General features: G+C 39.5%; 1 protein-coding gene across 2 annotated transcripts in view; it reads right to left on the bottom strand.

Annotated features, from left to right (window-relative positions):
* The window catches only part of znf236 (zinc finger protein 236), a 56,046-nt gene that overhangs the window by 30,773 nt on the left and 5,072 nt on the right, over positions 1-20,201 (bottom strand). The window contains exons 3-15 of one of the 2 annotated variants that reach the window (XM_008431998.2): positions 19,689-19,853; positions 19,398-19,576; positions 17,191-17,321; positions 14,762-14,934; positions 8,411-8,533; positions 6,882-7,055; positions 6,192-6,369; positions 5,244-5,516; positions 4,038-4,241; positions 3,800-3,932; positions 1,384-1,644; positions 1,039-1,271; positions 331-432 (exon numbers count right to left, since the gene is read on the bottom strand). In XM_008431998.2, coding sequence (XP_008430220.1) covers positions 331-432; positions 1,039-1,271; positions 1,384-1,644; positions 3,800-3,932; positions 4,038-4,241; positions 5,244-5,516; positions 6,192-6,369; positions 6,882-7,055; positions 8,411-8,533; positions 14,762-14,934; positions 17,191-17,321; positions 19,398-19,576; positions 19,689-19,853 — 2,329 coding nt within the window. The remainder of the gene's footprint in view (positions 1-330; positions 433-1,038; positions 1,272-1,383; positions 1,645-3,799; positions 3,933-4,037; positions 4,242-5,243; positions 5,517-6,191; positions 6,370-6,881; positions 7,056-8,410; positions 8,534-14,761; positions 14,935-17,190; positions 17,322-19,397; positions 19,577-19,688; positions 19,854-20,201) is intronic. The other variant, XM_008432000.2, reaches the window with a different exon arrangement.

Genomic DNA, 20,201 nt, shown 5'->3' with positions numbered 1-20,201 from the left:
TTATTAACTCGGCAGTGTAGGCAGATGCCAAGTCATGTTTGAAAATAAAATCTGTATCTCTATAAAGGTTGTCAGGAGAGAGGAATCACATAAACTCACAATAGCCACGGTTCATACCATGATTATCTTGTTATGCTGACAATACCTTATGACTTCTACCCATTGTTAATTTAACTTTCCAATAATAAGCTTATAGTCAGTGCTCTAAACAGATACGATGATGATGGTGTTCAAGTTTATAGCAAGTAATATGTAAAATAAATCATATTCAAAAATGTTAAAACCTTCAGTATGAAAGCGCAGTCAACGTGAATGACTGTTGTTTTTTACCTTGTGTTAGACTTTGCTGGTCAAAGGTAGACTGAGGTAGTGTCTGTGTCTCAAACTGACCGATATTCTGCGGCAAAGCATGTTGAGTGGTCACATACGAGTCTGCAAGAGCAAAGATGCAAAAAAACATTTGGTTAGTAAATGATTTCAGGGCACGTTTACACTTTGAATATTGGACTATAAACATTTGCTGACACAGCAGTTAATGTGACTGAATTCTATTGTTAAACTCCATGAAAAACTTCATGGCAGGGTTTCGGTCTTGTTGAAAATAATACAAGATTTTCAAAAAAATGTATAAATAAAAATGTGAAAATTGTTGCATACATTTTCATATTCAGTATACGGCCAGTTTAAAAAAAAATAAAATAAAGAAAAATAAAGATTTTTTCTGCACGAGATGAGAAAAACAAAAACTTGTTGTCTAATAATAGCCAATGAGTTAAGTTGATTCATTTGATTCAGGGTGACAGTGTTGACCCTACAAATTATTGTTAGAGGCCAGTTGATGTTTTAACAGTCACTCTTCTTGAGCATATGAAGTGCTAAAACACTTCAGAGACATATTTTTCTAATCTCTATCAATTGCACAGAGGAAAGTTTAAATAGACTGACATTGTTACTAAAGAGAGAACAAGTCTAAATGTAGTTATCTATTTCATATTTCTTTGTTCTCTCTCCAAAAACACATTTTACGTCCGCTGTTACCTTCGCCTTGAACTAGTGGCTGGTCAGCCAAAGGGGCATCGAGTGTTACTTGCTGGCCTCCATTCACAACCTCTGCCTGGCCCAGTCCCAGCATGCCTTGCTGCTCTGCTGCAGTAGTGGCAGCCTGCTGGAGAGACTCCGCCTCCATTTCCACAGGCATGTCATGGGTAACGGCGCCTGTTCCCAGCGGGTCCTCTCCTGACTGTGGTTGCAGCTGCTGGGCCAGTTCATACCTGATTTCCCAGCATGATAGCAGAAAGTCAGAGCACAACACTAATCCTCAAAAAGGTCACATCGCTGCACACAAACAAACAAACAAACAAAAACCCGCGAGGACCCACAAACCTGTGCGTCTTCATGTGCTTCCTACAGTTGGGTGACGACTTGAACGTCTTCTGGCAGTAGGGGCACATGTAAGGTCGGAGTTCGCTGTGAGTGGTCATGTGGCGCCGCAGGCTCCCGCTGGTGGTGAACGTTGTGTCACACACCAGACACTTGTACGCCTTTAGGCCCGAATGCGTTCGGATGTGAGCTTTGAGGACTCCGGAGGAGGCGAAACCTCGACTGCACTGGATGCACTTGTACGGCCTTTCTCCTGTGTGAGACCTGGGACAAACAGAGCAAAACGTCAACACAACTATAGTTTCACACAATAATTCCACGATGCGTGGTGGTTGGACTTGGCCAGACAGAGGTTGCGAATGAATGAAATGTTGGAAAATAACCGGATCAGTCGTGCGCAAACTGCTGTCCAGTGCCTCCTCCAAGACGGTGCACGATGTCATGGCAATGTACTACTTAGCTGACATTAATCAAATTCTATCAATATTTAACGTGGTGGCATTTCCAGTTAATCTGTGATCCGAAATAAATTGCCTCTTGGTGTAGAGATTAATCTTCTGCTTGAGAAAGAACTTTTACTTTGTTGTCATTCGCTCCTGCTTTTAGGCATTCTACATTACAGAGTGGATTTTTGAAAAATGTTTCGCTGTGGTATCTTGCTCATTAGTTTTGTGTCAGCCTTGTGAAACACTTCTGCACAGCTTTTTTTTTTTTTTTTTAAATGTGCATTACAGATAAAGCTGCCTTTGAGTTTGTGAATTATTCACCACATTGAGATGTATTAACTTTAATGTAGTTGTTATCCTGGAACTTTATCGGCAAAATGTCTGATCTTATTTACTTAGATTTTGTCTAGAGGACAAATAATACTGATTGAGATATGTCATTTTAAATTACTAACAGCATCTGCCTTTATTTACTATTATTAATCAAAGTTCCATTCGGCTCAAAGCTCATGAAGCAACATTGTTTGACATGCATAGCTCTAGCTGATAAGAGCCTACAGTTTTTCTTCTTGTTTTGTTTCTGTGTAGCCTGATACGACTGATGTAAGAAATCTTTTCTTTCTTTTTTTTTTAAAGTCTTCCACCAACGTCCAGGCAAACAGGGATTTATTCTTGCGGATACGTCTAAGCTCCTCCAGAAGGATCTGAGTCGTATCAGATGAAAATGATCACATACAGACACGGAAACCCAGATCAGCACAACACTGACAGCTGTAGAATAATGAAAAGCTCTGCTTAAAATCAAAGCGGATGTGTTGTTGTCAAGATAGTGTTGCCACGGGAACAACATCAAAAAAAAAAAAAAAGCTTTGCTGTGTCGGGGCACATTTTTTTATAAAACGAGAGGAAAAAATGTTTGTCATTATCCTTCTAGCATCTCACAGCTTGCAAAGTAATACAGAGCTGTGAAAATTTGTTGCTTTTTTGTCTCAGTTATGTGGTTCAGATCTTCTAAAAAAATGTTAATATAAGACAAATGTAAGCTGAGTAAATAGAAAAAGGAGTTTTTAAAAGACGCTTTAATTTGCTAAAGAAAGAAAAATCAACCCAACAAAACTTTGCCTGGATCTTTTTCATAAAGATACGTCTTTCTATCACATCTTTTTAATTTTTCACATAGAATCATAAACTTTCTCTATGACACTGCCTACAGAACGTCATCACAGCAACGTTTGTCCACTGATGCCATTCACAACCGTTCTTAGGAGCGACGGACTGAGAAATAGTTTATATGATAAGCTCGGTAGACTCACAGTTCCACCAGGTGTTGCTGCCGCTAGTCTGGAGGACTATGTATGGAGCTGAGGAGCTGTGTATGGGAACATGCATGATATAATCAAAGCAACACTCCAGGTATGTTTTTGATGAAGGAATAACAATATAACATAATATCAAGCTATTAAAAAAGTTGATTTTACAAAATAACCCCCTTTAAGATTTTTATTTGTAAAAAAAAATTAATAAAACCAAGCATAGCTTTTATTTCAGTTCTCAGTTACACAAAAAGAAAATTCAACGGGGTATCCATGCTTTTGGAAGGCCTGTGTTTAGGCTTTAGGTTAAAACAAATTTCAAGAAGGTGGAACACACAAAGAGAAAAACAAAAATTGAAGAGAATCACCAGTTTACTTCAAAGATGTTTGTTTTTTTCTTTGGGGAAAAGCAGAGGGGAAACTTTCTTTACCAAACATTAAGTAAATCCTATGTGCTTCTCCACCATCTACCAGCAGACAATTCTGTTTCCACCTTCCACATCAATTTACTCTCATTTCCCTAGATGCTGTCATACCGTTCTACCCAAATTTATCACCTCCATCACCATCCCATTTCTCTCTGCTCTATCTCGCTGGTTCCCCTCCAGTTTTGTTCAGAAATTCATGGCATCATCCTGCCAATGTTGAGGAAAACAGTACCTGACATGTTGTTTTAGATGGCTTGACTTCTTGTAGGCCTTGCTGCAGTACTGGCACTTGTACGGCCTGTCGTTGCCCACAACTTCCAGGAACTGCTGAAAAGCAAGGCGGGGATTCTGGGAGGGGACGAGGCCTGGTCAAACAAACGAAAACACGAAACCTTCAAGTCTTCCACGTGAAGGCGCAATGGTGAGCATGCACACATTTATGACCAGCAAAATTCACAAAGTGTTCGCACCGTAATCCGTGATGAGGATGGGTTCCTGCAAGGGGATGTCGGGCAGAGGTAGGATGTTCTTGGAGGCTTTGGCTTTGTTGGCTTTCCGTTGAAATCTGTTCTTCTTTTGCTGCAGGCTTTTGAAGTGTGACGCAATGTGCGTCTTCCTGTGACCGGATGTGCGAAAGATCTTGTCACAGTGAGGGCAGGGGAAAGGACGCACGCCTGAGGACACGGAGCGCAAAAGTAGCCATGTTACGTAAAAACCCACAAACTCTAGTTATTAACCTGAAACAAAAACAATACTAAACACAGGGTCTCTGCAGGGTCCACCCAGTTCAAATTAAAACATTCGAAAACCTTTTTTAAGACTATTATGATGAAAATTAAGTTCTGCATTACATCAGAAATGTTTGAAAGAAACATGGTATCAAATGGGTTGGCAACACACGTGATTTAATGGTGAAGATGAACGTTGTCTGGTCAAACTGCAATAGATTTACAGTTAAACCATAATAGATGCAAACAAAGTAGTTGCTAACTAGCTAGCTTACTTTGTTATAACTAGTTTTTTTATTAGATAGCTAGCTAGTTTTTCTCCTCCCTCAATTTTCACTGCATGAACCAGAACCAAAGGTTCCTACTAATAGAGCCACTAATATACATTTGCTGGCTAGCATGTGTATATTAGCACCTAGTTGCCAGTAACGTCAATTGCCTTGAGTCACAGATTGCAATGAAGAAGTGACGTTTGTATAACAGAAAAGTCCCATGAGGAAAAAAAACTATGAAGGATATAAATAGTCCTGCCACCATACAATTTAAAACCTGTGATTAATGTATTTTAAGGCCAACTTATCTTTTTTTTTTTATGATTTTCAAACATTTTAATTCCTTAATTTTAGATAGGTGAATTTTAGACTTTTTAATGATATGCGGACTCCCTGAAAAAATTAATAAATCTGATAAATGTCTACTGAGACGAATGGAAATAGTTTACATCTCCAGAAAGTATTAAATTACTGAAAGGAAGCACATAAAGAACCACAGAACAAACACAGAGGCAGACATTGAAAGCCCGGCTCTATCAACTCACACTAGAGGTTTCCACAGATGCTTGAACTGAATATGATCTACAGTGTGGCCTTTAGACGGTATTCAGTTAAATAAAAGTCTTAGCATTGGCTTTCAGTGCGAGCACTCCATGAGGCGGGCCGCCATCCTCACCTGTGTGCAGCCGCATGTGCACTTTCATGCTGCCTGAAGTGGAGAAGCGCTTCAGACAGCACTGACACTCGAAGGCCTTGATGCCTGTGTGTGTCTTCATGTGCGCTGTGAGAGTACTCTTCACAGCGAAAGCTCTGAAACACTGTTTGCACTTGAAGGGTTTCTCGTGGGTGTGGATGCGAATGTGGCGGACGAGGTCGCTGGGCTTCTTGAACTCTTTGGCGCAGTAAGGGCAGCCGTGCCAGCGCACACCGTCCTCTTCCCTGATCGAGCCTGTAGCGGAGCAAACAACTGAATCAGCTCTTCAAAGATATTCATGCTAAACGAACTGCTCCACATCTTGTCATGTTACAACCACACCTTTCACTGTTTTACTTGCCTACTATCTTAAGGGTGCATTCTCACCTGATAGGCTTGTAGTTTCAGTTCAATTGGGGGCCAAACTTACAACATTTGTTACATTTTCAGTTGCTGCGGTTAATTTCACACTGTGTGAAATGAGCCAAACCCTTTGAAAAACCTGTTTACCTCCTCACCAGTGATGGCGCTGCACTTAGACCTACCGAAGGAAACATCTGAAGGAGACACTGAGCACAACGTTCTTCTTCACAAAATGTAAGCAAAAATGAAATGGTGTGAGACCTTAATGGTTGGACGTTTTTTTTTTGTTTTGTTTTTTTTTTTGTTAGTAAAAGACCACAAGCCATTCATCCCGGACAAGGAAGCTGGCTAGAACTGACGTGAAGTTTAATGGAGCTAAATCCACAGACATCCTGGAAGAACTAAAACAACTGAATACCCTAAATATCGTACTACTTGTGTATTTCCAGCTGTTTCATGTCATACATGAGATGAATTCTTGGCTATGAAAGCTTTGAAGACCTCCGATAGTAGCTCTCACAATTTAATAAATCTCATCTCACCCCCACACCTTCACCTCCAGCCTACCTGGCATTTGTATAGGCTTCTTAAAAATGCTCCTCCTCTTCTCCCTTAGTGATTTGTCTGGGAACTCTGCTTTCTTGCTCTCTGAAGCAGTGCCCTCTGTGCTCGGATTCTGAGATTCTCCGGATGGGGCGTCACTCTGCGGCTGGACGACACTCAGACCACTGTTCTCCAAAGCTTGCTGCAAACACAGAACAACCACCCCGCCAAACCCGGCTCAAAAAGCAGTCATAAGTAAAAAAGTAGAAGATAAACTGAGAAAACAAAGAGGAAAAGCTATTATCTACAATATGTTATTGGAGAATTCTTATCATCTCTTCATTCGTTTTTGGACATGGTTTGCAAAAGTGGAACATATCCAGGCATGAAAATGAAGCCCTGATCCCAATCCAAAGCTCAGCAATAATTGCATCCAATTACATTGTCATGCATGGGTTCTATTAACTCTACGGCCACGGATGAAGCTCTCTGCAGGAAATTCATTATGTGCTTCCGATCTCCACTGCATGATTAAAGTTTCCCCTACAGTGAGAAACCCTGTCATCCAATCACTGCAGAAAAGCACACTGAATTATCTCATAATTCAATGTGCTTTATTATGATAAAGCATACAATAAAATATATGATACGTTTTACACCAGGCCCTTCCATTTCTTAATTGTTATCCTAAATGTGTGGCTGCCATTCACTCACCTGCAGGATGTCCTGGTTGATTGCAGTTTCCATGGCAATAGTTGGCTCCGGAGCCTGAGGTTGAGCCGTCTCCCCACTGACCTGCTCCGACAGCTCCAAGAGCTGCTGGATGACATCTGTCACCCCCTCGCCACCCCCCGGACCCCCCACTGTCTGACCTGTTGTCTCGGTCTCCTGCAGTCAGATAAAGTAGATGGGGAATAAGAGTGAAAAGAGAGAGAGAAAAAAGGAATGAGCAACGTGACGAAAGGACCGAGAGAGGCCAGAGTTTGATGGCTGACTAAGTTTTATTAGGGAACCCCAGGAGCATAAAATGAGCCAAGGATCGGGGAATTACTGAGCAGAATGCCAATGTCTGAATCACTGGCACGCAAACACAGGTGACAAAATAAACACCAGGCTGTAGTTAAATCTAAATAAACAAATTTAATTTGTGGTAGCTAACCTGACATCATTTAACTGCAAATAAAAACAGTTTGAATAATCAGCGTGAAATTATTCACAATATTCAAATAGAATATTAATATGAGCACACAAATTAAGTTGGCCATTTTTTTAAAGAGACACAATTTAGATTTTTTTTATTTTTTTTTAACTAAGGATGTCCCAATCTGGATGGTTTTTTTTACTCCTAGCACCCATCCGAATATTTTAAAATGAAAGTATTTGTCAATACGTAGCCTGAATGCGGTGAACTGAATAAAATGAATGGGATAGACATATATACTGAAGACAAATCAAGCATCACATTTCATTAGAGGGCTCAGATCAAATTGAAAGTTTTTACACAATCAATGACATTACAGAGTTACATTCTACAGAGCAACAGACACTACAGAACTAAATATTCACATTTATATTTAATCATTTTCAGTGGGGGGGTTTTTGTGTGGTCCAGTAGTCAAGCAATGACATCTGGTTTTTCACTGTTGTGTCCTTGTACAATGACAATAAAGTACGTCTAAGTCTAAGGGTGCATTCACACCTGATAGTCCGGTAGACTTGGTTTGACTCGGTTTCACTTCCTGCGTTTGGAGTGGTCTCCAGTTCGCTTGGCATTAACATAAACATTTTAACCACACCACAGTTCACTTCAACCAGAGGCCCAGGTTTCTAGGTACACCAGCATGGTCAGCGTCAGAGTTCGACTGAGCATTCACACCTCCCCAAATGAACTGAACTTCATAGGCAAACAAACTAGCGCTCTATTAACAAGGCTACTATGAATGCACCCTGATATGTAGCCTATTTTTGTCCCAAAAGGTTGTGTCTAGGAAAGCTGCTCTGAATATTCTGACAACCCTTCACCTAAGATGTACATTTACTCCTAAAAATATAGTGGAACTGACCCATATAGCTAAGTCTACAATAAACTCACCTCTCGCTCCCTCTGAGAAGACATAGACTTATGTGTTGGACTAATGCAAGTATCTCTACATTTTGACCTCCAGCCGGTGCTTATTATCCGATAGACACTGAGCATGTGTGAGAAGGTTTTTGCTCATGTTTTCTTCATACGGCTCTCTTACAGAAGTGCTGGACGTCACCTCGATCACAGAGATGTGCATCTTGCTGATGTGGGCATTCAGGCTCCCCAGCTTCTTGAATACACAGCTGCAGTCCATGCATGGGAATAGAGGTACCCCTTTGGTCTGTGGGATAAAAGGAATACACATGCGCGCTGTTACTGCTTGCAAATGGCTTTTAAATATTCCTTTCTGTGACTTATTGCGACGCACTTCAAAGGGAAATGTATGATTATGGGAGCTCTAAATGGGGACCTGAAGTCTAAAAAGACACAAAATTAGGTCTATTGATGGAATGTGAACTGGAAATTATTTGAAACCTTGAAGCTGAGCTAGCTTTACGTTGCCACTTTCACACCCTAATCTTGAAAGAAGACTAATATTAAGCGCCTCAGGCAAACACAGAAATCAGCACTTCACCAGAATTGCACATTCTGTTTAAAAAAGGAAAATTCAATTGTTTCTTGATCAGTGCATGCCCCGTATATAACTCCTAACATGTGCTAACGACACAATATGGAAGTTGTTACTGCAAAAAGTTTAATCAGATAATGCAGCAAAGATAATGCAAATATGAAATATGTCTGTGGTTTAATTAGATTGCAAGAGAGTGAGAGAGAGCAAGACTTAAAGCAGATATTAGGAAAGCTAAATTGAATACACAAAAGTTGTTCAACTGGATACGTAACACAGAGGTAAATCAAACACCTACATTCTCATCTCTGATTTTACACACTGACACTGCTTTACTTCTGGTGCTAGCTATGCTAACCATGCTAGTCAGCAATACAACATTGCCTTTCATGTATTTCAGCAGAAAATGTTGGTTTTAAAGGTGCTGCTCAATCATAAAGCTGTTCCCATGTCTTCTTAGATTATTGGTCTTATAGACAAGGATCATGAGTGTCCAAAATTTGTATCAGCAGGGCAAAATTTGTGGCGTTTCTTTTTTTTTTATGTGGTATTTTATCTTCGAGCCCCTGGCAATAGCCAACGTTTGACTAAAGGGTAATTCTGTCAGGACAATACATCTTAAATTCCTTTTTTTTTATTTTGCTTTTGCAGCACAACCAGTGTATTCACCCAGGGGTTTCCTTTTTTTAAAGAAGTTAGAGGAGAGCTTCTGGTCAGCTGTTCAAAAATGAAGGCTGCTGTGAGAATCCATTCATTATGGCATCTCTAGGGAAATACTCTAGGGAAGTACCCAAGCTACAGCAACTGTGATGCGTCAGGTTTAATGTTTACAGAGAAGGAAGACTAAATTTCTCCAAGGACAAACATATCTGCTTCAGTTTTCTTAGTTTGCCAAGAATTCTTTCATGTGCATTGTTAGCAGTGTATAGTACAGCTCAGTCAATCGCTAAATCTACACTAGGAGGGAAACAAAATTGAATTTTAAAAAATTTGCTTCAGGCAAAAACAAACAAAAAATAATCATTATAAAAAACTAAGAGTTTTTATTGGTGTCTTTAGCTGTTTAGGCTCTGCCTTCCAGCTGTAAAATCCAAAATCAGCAAGTAAGGGGCGCTGCTGAAGTAAGACAGAGAAAATTACTTTTGAATGGAAGCACTTTTCAAAACTTGACATCAACACCTAAAATGATGAGTAAGTGATGGGCTTTGGAGGAAAAACTGTTGAGCACACCACTCTGGAAAAGAGGTTGATTGCTTTTTTGCAATGATCGCAACGGAAAACATCTGTGAGAGCGGACAGATTGCTCTCAGAAGCCGGGAAAGTTTTCTGAAGTAAAGTGGCTGCACTCTGGAAACCAAAAGGAAAATGTTGGAGAGTGTTTGGAGTGTGAAGCTATGAGTGGGCAAAGGCACTCGATAAGGTGTTATCACTGACTTGATTGTAGGTTTGCAGCTTTAGGTTAAGACTGTGCGAAAATGTAAAACAAATACTTTTAACGAGCATGGCTGAGCGTAGGAAGAGCATTTGTCACATATGGTGGTTGCCGTGATGTCAGAAATAGGGTTGAAAAAAGAAAAAGCAAGAAAGAAGGCAACATGTCACATAACCAGCTATCAATGTCTTAAACATTTTTTTTTCTATTTTCAGCGATCCAATGAATTCAGGTGCAGAGAAAACAATAGATTAAGTATGAACTAAATGTTCCATAAGAAATACTTTGTTCTGAGAAGCGAGAGATAAAATTGTGCTAAATAAATTCATGGTTTCACCCTGTAATAGTTCAATAAGAAACATACTGAGTGGCCATTACAGAGAGGCAGATATATTGCTTCATTACTAGAGGGATGATGAGCTTGCCATAAAAGAAGACTTAATTTCATCTAGCCTAGCGGTTCTTAACGTGGGCTGTACCGCCCCCTAGGGGGCATTGAGAGGACAGCAGGGGGCGCTGGCGGACATTTTTACAAAAGGGGGGCGCTGGGATGCCTTTGGGGGGGCGTTTGGTCGAAGGTAAACTTTACACCTTAAATGCACAACAATACCAGTTTAGACTTTGAGCAACTTGGTAAAACTGTATTATGTAACATTAAATCATGCTTGGCTGCAACTGTATCGATGGCAGCTCTTCTTCTATTCAGTGTTTGTAGCTTCATGGCTCCGCTCCGCTCCGCATCAGTTCAGCGTTACACCGACTGATGACGCTGCTGTGATTCACTTTGTCTGGTATTTATGTAGGCTACATATGTTTTGGCAGTTCTGTGATCATGTCAAAGCAGCCATTTATATTAAAAAGTGTTTTATTTCCGTTTGAAAGCTGCCCGCTTCCATGGAAGGACAACAGAAAATTGCTCTTATAAACATATAATTACTAAAATCACAATACCCTCACTTTGTATCCCTCTGAAAAATGAACCAATTTAAATGAAGAAATACCTCCATGGGTGATTCCACGATAGAGAGCGTTCACGTTAACACCGGAGCTGCAAGTAGTCCTGTATGAAACGGGTTTGATGGAACAACGGTACCACAGCATTTTTAATTTCAATAATCAGAATATCGAAATTGTTTCCGTAGTTTTAAAAGGTTTATGTCGGTCTGCCTTTTCCCCATCGATATGTTTCCCAACCGCCCTGCACCATAGGGAGTTAAAAAAACAAACAAACAAACAAACAAAAAACGCCACGCACATTGCGCAAAATTCTGAAACATGAGAAGCGGGCAAAACGGAGCGAAGAACTAGATGTGAATTATGGCATAAAAACAGAGAATCCGACGCTGAACAGTGAAAAAATCAACACATGATGTGAAACACATGACGATTAGGAGGCGCAGCAGGTGATGAGTGAAAATTACTGATGGTCAATAAACGATCATATAAATGTAGCAACAGGAAAGAAACTAAAGTGGACATAGCAATAAACCGACAGAGGATAATATTAATCAAATGAAACTAAATGGAAATGAATGAAGAACAAAATGCAAGAATAAACTAAGAAACTAAAGTAAATACGGAGGAATAAAGTGGTATGGCAAGACCTTTAGAGCAATAATTAATACAGAGGACTGTATGGCAAGAATAAACAGACACTATTTCAGATAAAAGGTAAAATAATATTGTTGAAGTGCCATGGGCAGGGGCGCAACTACACATTATTCAGGTGGATGCGAAAACATAAATCGGCGCCCCCCCATGAAGGAGTGTAGAAACATATGCTCGCTTGAGGTGAAGGAGCGTAAGGCGCGCTGAAGTGTACGGGAAAACACAATCGGTGCGCCGATTCAAAGCATCTACAATAATGATAGTAACATTAATAATAAAATAATTGTCAGTGCAAAGTAGCCTACAAATTTTTTGGTGGGGAGCGGTGAGGGACCTGGATAAAGGCTAGGGGGGCGCTGGCCCGAAAAAGGTTGAGAAACACTGATCTAGCCGCTGTATAGTTTTAAGCTCATAATATGAGCCCTGCGAACAACACCATGAAGGTGTCCCACTATATTTATGATTTATTTTTACTTTTTGTCAAGCTTTGGTGCTCATAAGGGAGTAAATACAAAAAAGCAGTGATAATTTCCCCTTATTAAAGGAAGAAGCTAACTGAAGCTAACTAAAAACCAACTGGGCTGGATGCAAAATATGATCCTCTTTAAATGTGATTAACCAAATTTTGTAGGGCTAGCAATCAACTATTGTATCGCTTTTTCTGGCAATCGTAAACGGAAATGCATAAGAAAATGCAAATAAATTCTTCAATTCCATTTTGAAATAACACAATAAATATTTTATTGCCTAAAATGCAACAGCATAGCTTTCCCTTCAGTGTACGCATGCTCATTTGTACCAGAGGATGCAACTGCAGCTAAAAATCAATTACTAAATTAATTCAATAACTCAGCCCTAAAATTTTTTAGGAAAACCTGATTTAATTTATTTCACTATCCTGTCAGACCAGTAAAGAAATCCTTTAAATAGAGATGTAACAGATGTAATTACTGGTTAAAGTACAGCACTATCACGCCCCTCTGTGAGGGTAGGATGACTCAGGTGAAGAGTAAACAGGAAACACATTATCTGCATAATGGATTTCTTATTCCTTTATCGACGGAGCCCCTGCAGTTCTGGTGAAAAAGCTTCTGAGCTCTTGTTTCACATGTGAAAATATTACTGCCTCGACATTCCTGGAAGAACCACCAGCACTTAATCAAATGCAAACAGGAAACCGTTTCCAGGGCTCTCAATATGGCTACGAAGGCAAGAAAAACACCTGCATCCATTTCATCAATTAGGCCAGCAAATCATAAACGGAAAACTCTCTCTGAAACAAGAGAGCTGAAGCACTCTTGTGGAAATTGCATGTGTTATTTAAATGGCCCTGCTGTTTTGCCGTCTTGAAATAATTCACTCACCATGGCCTGTTATTATCCGCTACTATGGGAAAAATACATTCATGGCAGTAATGGTGAAAATAAGTCCTGAATTTGTTCTGATGTATTTGTAGAGAGGAATGCAGTTTTTGACCTGGCTGAAGAACACTCAAGATATTGTCTTTTTTTTATTCTTTTAAGTATAACTCATAAGTAAAACCAAAACTGAATGTGTAGAATAATAATGAGCCTTTATGCTGTCTGTTAGGTGTCCATAATGTTGGTTAAAAAAAAATAAAATAAAAAAGATTAGTTGGTTGGGTTGTTGGTTATATGGATGGATGGATGGATGTGATCTAGCTGTAGTAGCAGTTAAATCCACTAACAGCCAGTCTCTGCAAGACAGATAAACTTGTGCAAAAGCATAACCTTAATGCAGCAAAATATTTTACAATCACTACCATATGATCTCTCAAGTCTGGTAGGTGGCCATTGTTTTATGTGCTGATGTCAGAGTTAGATTTTTTTTGTATGTTACATTATTAAGCTGTTTTTAAATGTCTTGTCTTGTGATTCTTTTTTATGTTTTGTAACATATTTCTTAACATCAGACATATTCGTGGATATCACTAGTCTGAGCTACAAGCCTAAACACAAAGTGAAATTTGAAAGTTGCTGTGAAGCTGTGCGCCCTTAAATTTGTCTTCTCAAATTTCTCTCTTTTCCTCAAATGTATGAAGCAGGAGTTTAAAGAGCAAAAAGCATAGCACGGAAATAGAATCAGTTCAATTCAAGCTAAATCATCCATTTGCAGGAAATTGCAACAAGCACTTCAAATTTCCACATCTATCACACAAGACTGAAACTCTGTGTTACCTTTTAGCTAAAATATGTTATTTCCGGTCGACAGATGGAGACCATTGTGGTGCTTCACACTGACAGTGACATGAAACTGAACGTAGGCAGATTGTGGCATCGACCACTAACAACTCTGAGAATCTTTGCTCAGACAAAGTGGGGAAAACATCCTCACAGGCTGAATTTGCTCTTCAGGGGCGTCTAGGATATACTTTGACATCAGAGCCTCTTTTGATCTCTTAACCTCCGCTTCGCTTTCCAAGGAAAAGCTGACAGATCAACAAAGTTCAGGGAAATGTAGCTTGCGTTTTGTCATGCTTGGATTAAAGAATAAAAATGCAGAAGAAAAAAGCACAACTTCCTTTTTACTCTTTGAACTTAACAATAAAGAGAATGTGTTGCACTGCAGTCACTTAAAAGTAAAATAATGCAGAACTAAAGGCAGGCGCTTTACTTTGTGTGTTAGAAGATCTTCCTAAAAAGTCATAATAACAATTATTTTCAGATAAGCAGCCAGGGTGCATCTTTTATAACGTTGTTGCACTAAATAAAACCACGTAAACATTGGTACACAGCATGATAGTGTCCTTCAACCTGACGATTCAAATTGGTAGCCTTTTCCAGTATATACATTTTTTTTAAATGACAAAAACAGATGAAAAAAAAAGGATGAAGTGAATATGTTCAGTTTCGTGTAGGAAGTGGGTCCTGTGGCGTTACCTCAGAATGAACCCTCTGAACGTGAGAGTGCAGGTTGCCCTTCTGGGAGAAGGATGCTGGGCAGAACATGCACATGTGAGGTTTCTCTCCCGTGTGTTTCACCATGTGGGTCTGCAGCACCACCTTCTGGTTGAAAGCCTTGTTGCAATGGGTGCACTTGTAGGGTCTTTCACCTGAAAATCAGAAGACAGTCTGTTCAGACGGTAAATCATTTCCATCCAGCATGATCATAGCTGATGCAAAAAGGAGCAACGATGGCAAAACTAGCATCTCTTTATGGGAGAAAAATCAGAGCTTGAGCCTCTGCAGAAATCCCAAAAGCAGCTCCTGACCTCATCGACTGACAGGCTAATTTGGATTCCGAGCTTCAGTCGCCGCCGCTTATGGAGCCGAACCCATTAACACCTGGATGATGTGCGATCAACATGCTTCTGGCAGCATCATCCTCAACTCATACAGATGAAGGACCCTTAGAGCAACTGAAGCAGCGCATAAAAATTCTGCCCGCCCTGCTTTTTTTGCATCGCAGATGAGCGAAAAGACCTGCGCCGTCTTTCACCCGTGGTTAAGAAAAGCTGGCCAACTCTGAGATGTTTTGTCGGAGAGAAATATCATTGATGCTGGAGCAGGACTACTCCGTCAGATATTGCCCAGATTTGCATTAATGGGGACGTAAAAGACTCCAATCAAGAAGACAAACTGCCGCATCTCTTATTTGTGTCAGCGTCTCGGCACCCCACACGGCAGAAGGCTGAGCTTATGTCGGGGGAGTTCTCAATTAAAGCAATAAATCAGAAGCTAAAATACACCTGGTTGATTGGACCACGCTCTAAAACATGCAGCTGGTTAAAGTGTATTAACACACCCTTTCAACTTGCTCTGAACCAACAAACAATAGTGTATAACTTTGATTTAACCATATATTATAAATGGCCTGCCAGCAGGTAATTTAGCTCTTATCAATCAAACTACATACTCCATAATGCATTGCTGCAGCTACTTGTGGTTAAGGGATGGAGATTTGCAAGCAGGGCTTGGGAGTGTTTCTCCATGAGCAGATGAACTGAGCAAACTGCACAAGGAATTCTGGCAGCACTTTGTTGACCTTGAGATGTAAAAAAATATGGAATGGTTTTGTAATCCGTTCGCTTCAGACTCGGGCCTTGTTACACACGCAGCCAGATCTTTCAGAAAACCATTATCTCCGCCACATTGTGTAAAAAAAAATATAGTACACACTATAAAGTTTTCATGAACTCATACAAATACGCCACTAAATGTTGTTTTAAACATGCCAAACCCATGGGGGGCAGTGTAGTGCAGAGATAAAACCAATGTCAGCCAATCAGAATCCTTCAAAACAATCAAGACTTCCTGTTGGGAATTTAACATGGCGTCAGCAGGTTCATTTCGTCAGTAGGTTTAGCGTATTAGAATATAAAGCTACTAAAACATAATGTTTTTTGGGAAACATTATGTCATTTGGGAATTGTGTCAAAACACGCGTGTAGACATATGCATGGGAAAATCTGTTTTCTAATGTTGATACACTAACACAAATGTGGAGCTTTCTCAAATCTTCAATTTGATCAGAGTTTTCATAAAAAAATTTTGTTAGTAATAATAAACAGAGCTTTTGTGTGTATGAAAAGTCAAAACATGTAAAAAATGTTTTCCCAGATATCCGGTTACATTCAGACTAGTCCATGGATGTCAAGATGGAGTTTATACAGCAGCATTTTAAAGCAGCCGTCTGTGGAGATCCCCACAGAGTTTTCTCCCTTCATCCCTGAGATGTTGTTCCAAATCCGCCTCCAGCAATTGTTCTCGGTTACCACGGTGAACAAGGAGGCACACAGGAGCTGTCTCGCTGATGCACACTCCCAAGACACTTTAAGAGTTTACACTGCTCAGAACATTGAGTTAAACTGCTTAATTTGTTGTTGATTATACAACACCCAGAGTGTCTTGAAGTCTAAGATTACTCTGGGCTCATTTATAGATTTATTTATTAACATATTTCCATGTACATACATGTTATTTTATTGATTTTATTTTTAGGTCATACTTAAATGACTTATAACATCACACTTATGTATATATTTCTTTTTATAAATTTTATGTCACCAATGGTTATATTTGTATTTGATAATATTTAATAGTTTAAACAGAAAAGCTTGTCAAAAAAAAAAAAAAGCAATTTCCCCTTTGGGGATCAATAAAGTACATTTTATTCAACTGTAATAAAGTGAAATAAATCCTTCTTTCAATACAGAAAGCACACTTGAAAGCTCATCATTTCAGAGAAAGACCATGTGTGGGTGAATGAATATACTCCTACTTTCCTGCAGCTTTTTTTTTTCCTGAAAATGAATGATCAGAGATGTGTGAGTGCAGAGGTTACTGAGTTTCTGTGCTTTCTCACTCACCCGTGTGTATTCGTATGTGCCTGACAAGCTGGCTGGGTTTTTTGAAGGCCTTTCCGCAGTGATGGCAGCTGTTTGTGAACCCGCTGCGATCGATGTTTTTCTTGTAGTTTCTGGAGCTAGAGGACAGCGCCCTTTGATGGAAAAGAGTACAAAGATTTGTAGGCGGTTTTCGGTGGCATTCAGTTTGAAAAACCTTCCGCATCACTGACAAAGAAAACAATAACCTTGAATCAGTCATCAGTATTTTAAGTTCATTTAAAGCAAATCCTGATTTGGGGTTTGCTCTAATATAAAAAAAATTGGGTTAGCAGGATCTTTTGCTTGGATTTAATTATTTACATGACTTGACATGCTAGATGCTAACCCAAGCTAAAAAAAAAAAGGTTAAAATACAGTTTGTCTTTTTGTGAGGTACCTCGGTAGCCGGTTTAAATTCATTAGCACTATATCAGGCACTTTTTTAGACCCAGTTAGTGAGGGGACTCTGAGAATATCAACCCAGAATTGCTTTTCAAAAGAACACATACCTGTGGGGACTGCTGCCTCACCGGCTTCGCTTCCAAGCATTTGATTGGAAAAATGCGAAAATTCAGCGATTAAAAAAAAAAAATCCAAAAACATCAGATTTGGTTAAATTAAATGAAAAATAGGTACTTTATAGTACAAACCACAGGGTGAAAATAAATTATTTTATTATTATTATATATTATTTTTTAATGATGACAGGTGAGGCACTGCCTCCCCTGTCTCCCCTGACCGCACATCACTGATATATATATATATATATATATATATATATATATATATACATTAAAAAAGGCAAAAAAAGGGCAAAAATCTGAAAAGTGTGGTGTGCATTTAAAATCAGCGCCACTGAGTAAAGACATCTGCATCTGTATCATCTAATAGAGTATTAGATGATATTCATCATCTAATACTCTATTATTAACTTAGAATTAAATGGAAGTTTTGGCAAGTTTTCCAATTTTTTCCATGGAATAATTACATTGTATTTCTATAACAGGTAGACACTCAAAGCACCAGGAAAATGTTTATAGGCTTTTGGAAATATTTTTCTACAAACATCTATGTCACAAGGAAGATTATTTACCCATCATTTTTTTATATTTTTGTATAAGATATACAAACTTTTGTGGCTGTAATATGTCCAAAACTCAAGGTGAATTGCAAGTATCTATGGGCTCAGGTGCCCTCCAGCTCTCAGGATGGCATCATAAACTGTTTACAGCTTATTCCAACGTTAAAAAGAGCAAAGTAAATCACACATTAATGTGCCGCCATATTCAATAACTTGAATGACGGTGAGTCTCATTTGTGAGATTAGAAGTACCTTCTGAAGAGAACATTTGAAACCGCATAAAACACTTTTCAAGGGCCCACTTACAAAATGTTTCATTGGGCTGATGTTATATAAAGGCTTGAAAACCAATTAATTTATATAATGTGTCTCACTTGGTGAGTTGAGTTACTAAAATAAGTTATGTTTTCGGAAATATTTAAATTTAATGAATGTATCTGAACTCAGGAGAGGGACATTGGCAAGTATTACTAAACTTGACAGATTGAAATTAATGGAGTTTTAAATAGAGATGCACCGATCCGAAATTAATATCTGTATCGGTCCCGAAGCTGAAACAAATTCTAGATCATGTATCAGTGAAAACCTGTCCAATCAAAAGGGGAAGATCTATTGAGTCTAATTCTATGCTTTTTGCTCTGAGCGCTGTCATGCTTTTTTATGCATTTTACATTATATTTTGAATTCCTAATTGCACTTTCTGAACCATTTGAACATTTGCTACAGTTTATCTTTGACCAAGGTAGTCAACCTATTTTTTTTTTCGTTTATGTTTCTTTATTATTTATTTTACATTGGCTTTTATACTCCTACTTGCACTGACTGAACAAATTAAAGTTGTGCAGTTTTTACATGTTTGACCAAGCTTGTAAATCTATTGCTGTATTTAAGTGTACTAATGTACTGTACTGGTCCAGAGCCATCAAATACATCTGTAATTCACTACATTTAGTCTGTGTTTTAAAAAAAAAATTACATTTTATGTCAAATCAGCTGTTTTTCTGCGTCGGTTCGTATCGGTAAACCTCAGGTACTGGTATCGGAAGTGAAAAAAGCAAACGGGTGCATCTGTAGTTTTAAACTCGCTTTAGTTTTGAACCCGACTTACCTCATCTTGACGTGACTCTTTGTGTGCTCCCTCAGCTGCACGAACGTCTTGAACTCCTTGCTGCAGGTTTTGCAGGTGTACACCTTAATGCCCGAAAGCTCCTTCCGGTGCTCCTCCATGTGCAGCGAGAGCTGGCTCTGGAGGACGAACTCGTCGCCGCACTCCGAGCAGATGAGGTTCTGCAAAGAGCAGAGCAGAGCAGAGCAGAGCAGAACAGAGCGCGGTGCGAGATTCAGAAACAATAGCCAGTAAAGTTTGCCGTTGAACGCAAACCGGAGGAGGCGAGCTCACCTCCTCTTTCTTGTGCAGCATGACGTGGGATTTAAGGCCCGCGACGCGGGAGAACTTCTTGTTGCAGACGGGGCAGGTGAAGTTGGCGGTGTTGTGTGTGGACTTGTGCAGCGTGAGGTTGAACTCCACGTTGAACGTCTGCGGGCACTGGTCGCAGCGGTGAGGCTGCGGAGAGGAGGCAGAGGTTGTAATGTGATAGCAATAACACAACCTGATAGCAGACTCGACAGTTTTCCTTCCTGAATCAGTTCATGTTGCCTTAACAGGTGGAAGAGACAGAGTAGATGGAGTAAATGTGTCTAAAAAAATTAAAAATTAAAAATTCAGATATACTGAGCAGCAGTAGCATTGTAAATGAGGTGAAAGTGGCACCAAAACTAATTTTCCTTTCCGTCTGTGGGGTCGGCTGACTTCATTTCTAAATCCAGTCAGTTAAACTGACTCCTGCGTCTCAGTCAGAGGGACAGACGGCGAGGCTGCCGCTTTTGAGCCTGGAGAGAATTCAAATGAAAT

The sequence above is a fragment of the Poecilia reticulata genome, linkage group LG16 (genome assembly GCF_000633615.1).
Source record: "Poecilia reticulata strain Guanapo linkage group LG16, Guppy_female_1.0+MT, whole genome shotgun sequence".
Classification (NCBI taxonomy): domain Eukaryota; kingdom Metazoa; phylum Chordata; class Actinopteri; order Cyprinodontiformes; family Poeciliidae; genus Poecilia; species Poecilia reticulata.
The sequence above is the reverse complement of the archived record's forward strand: the minus strand, read 5'-3'. Positions and strand labels throughout refer to the sequence as shown.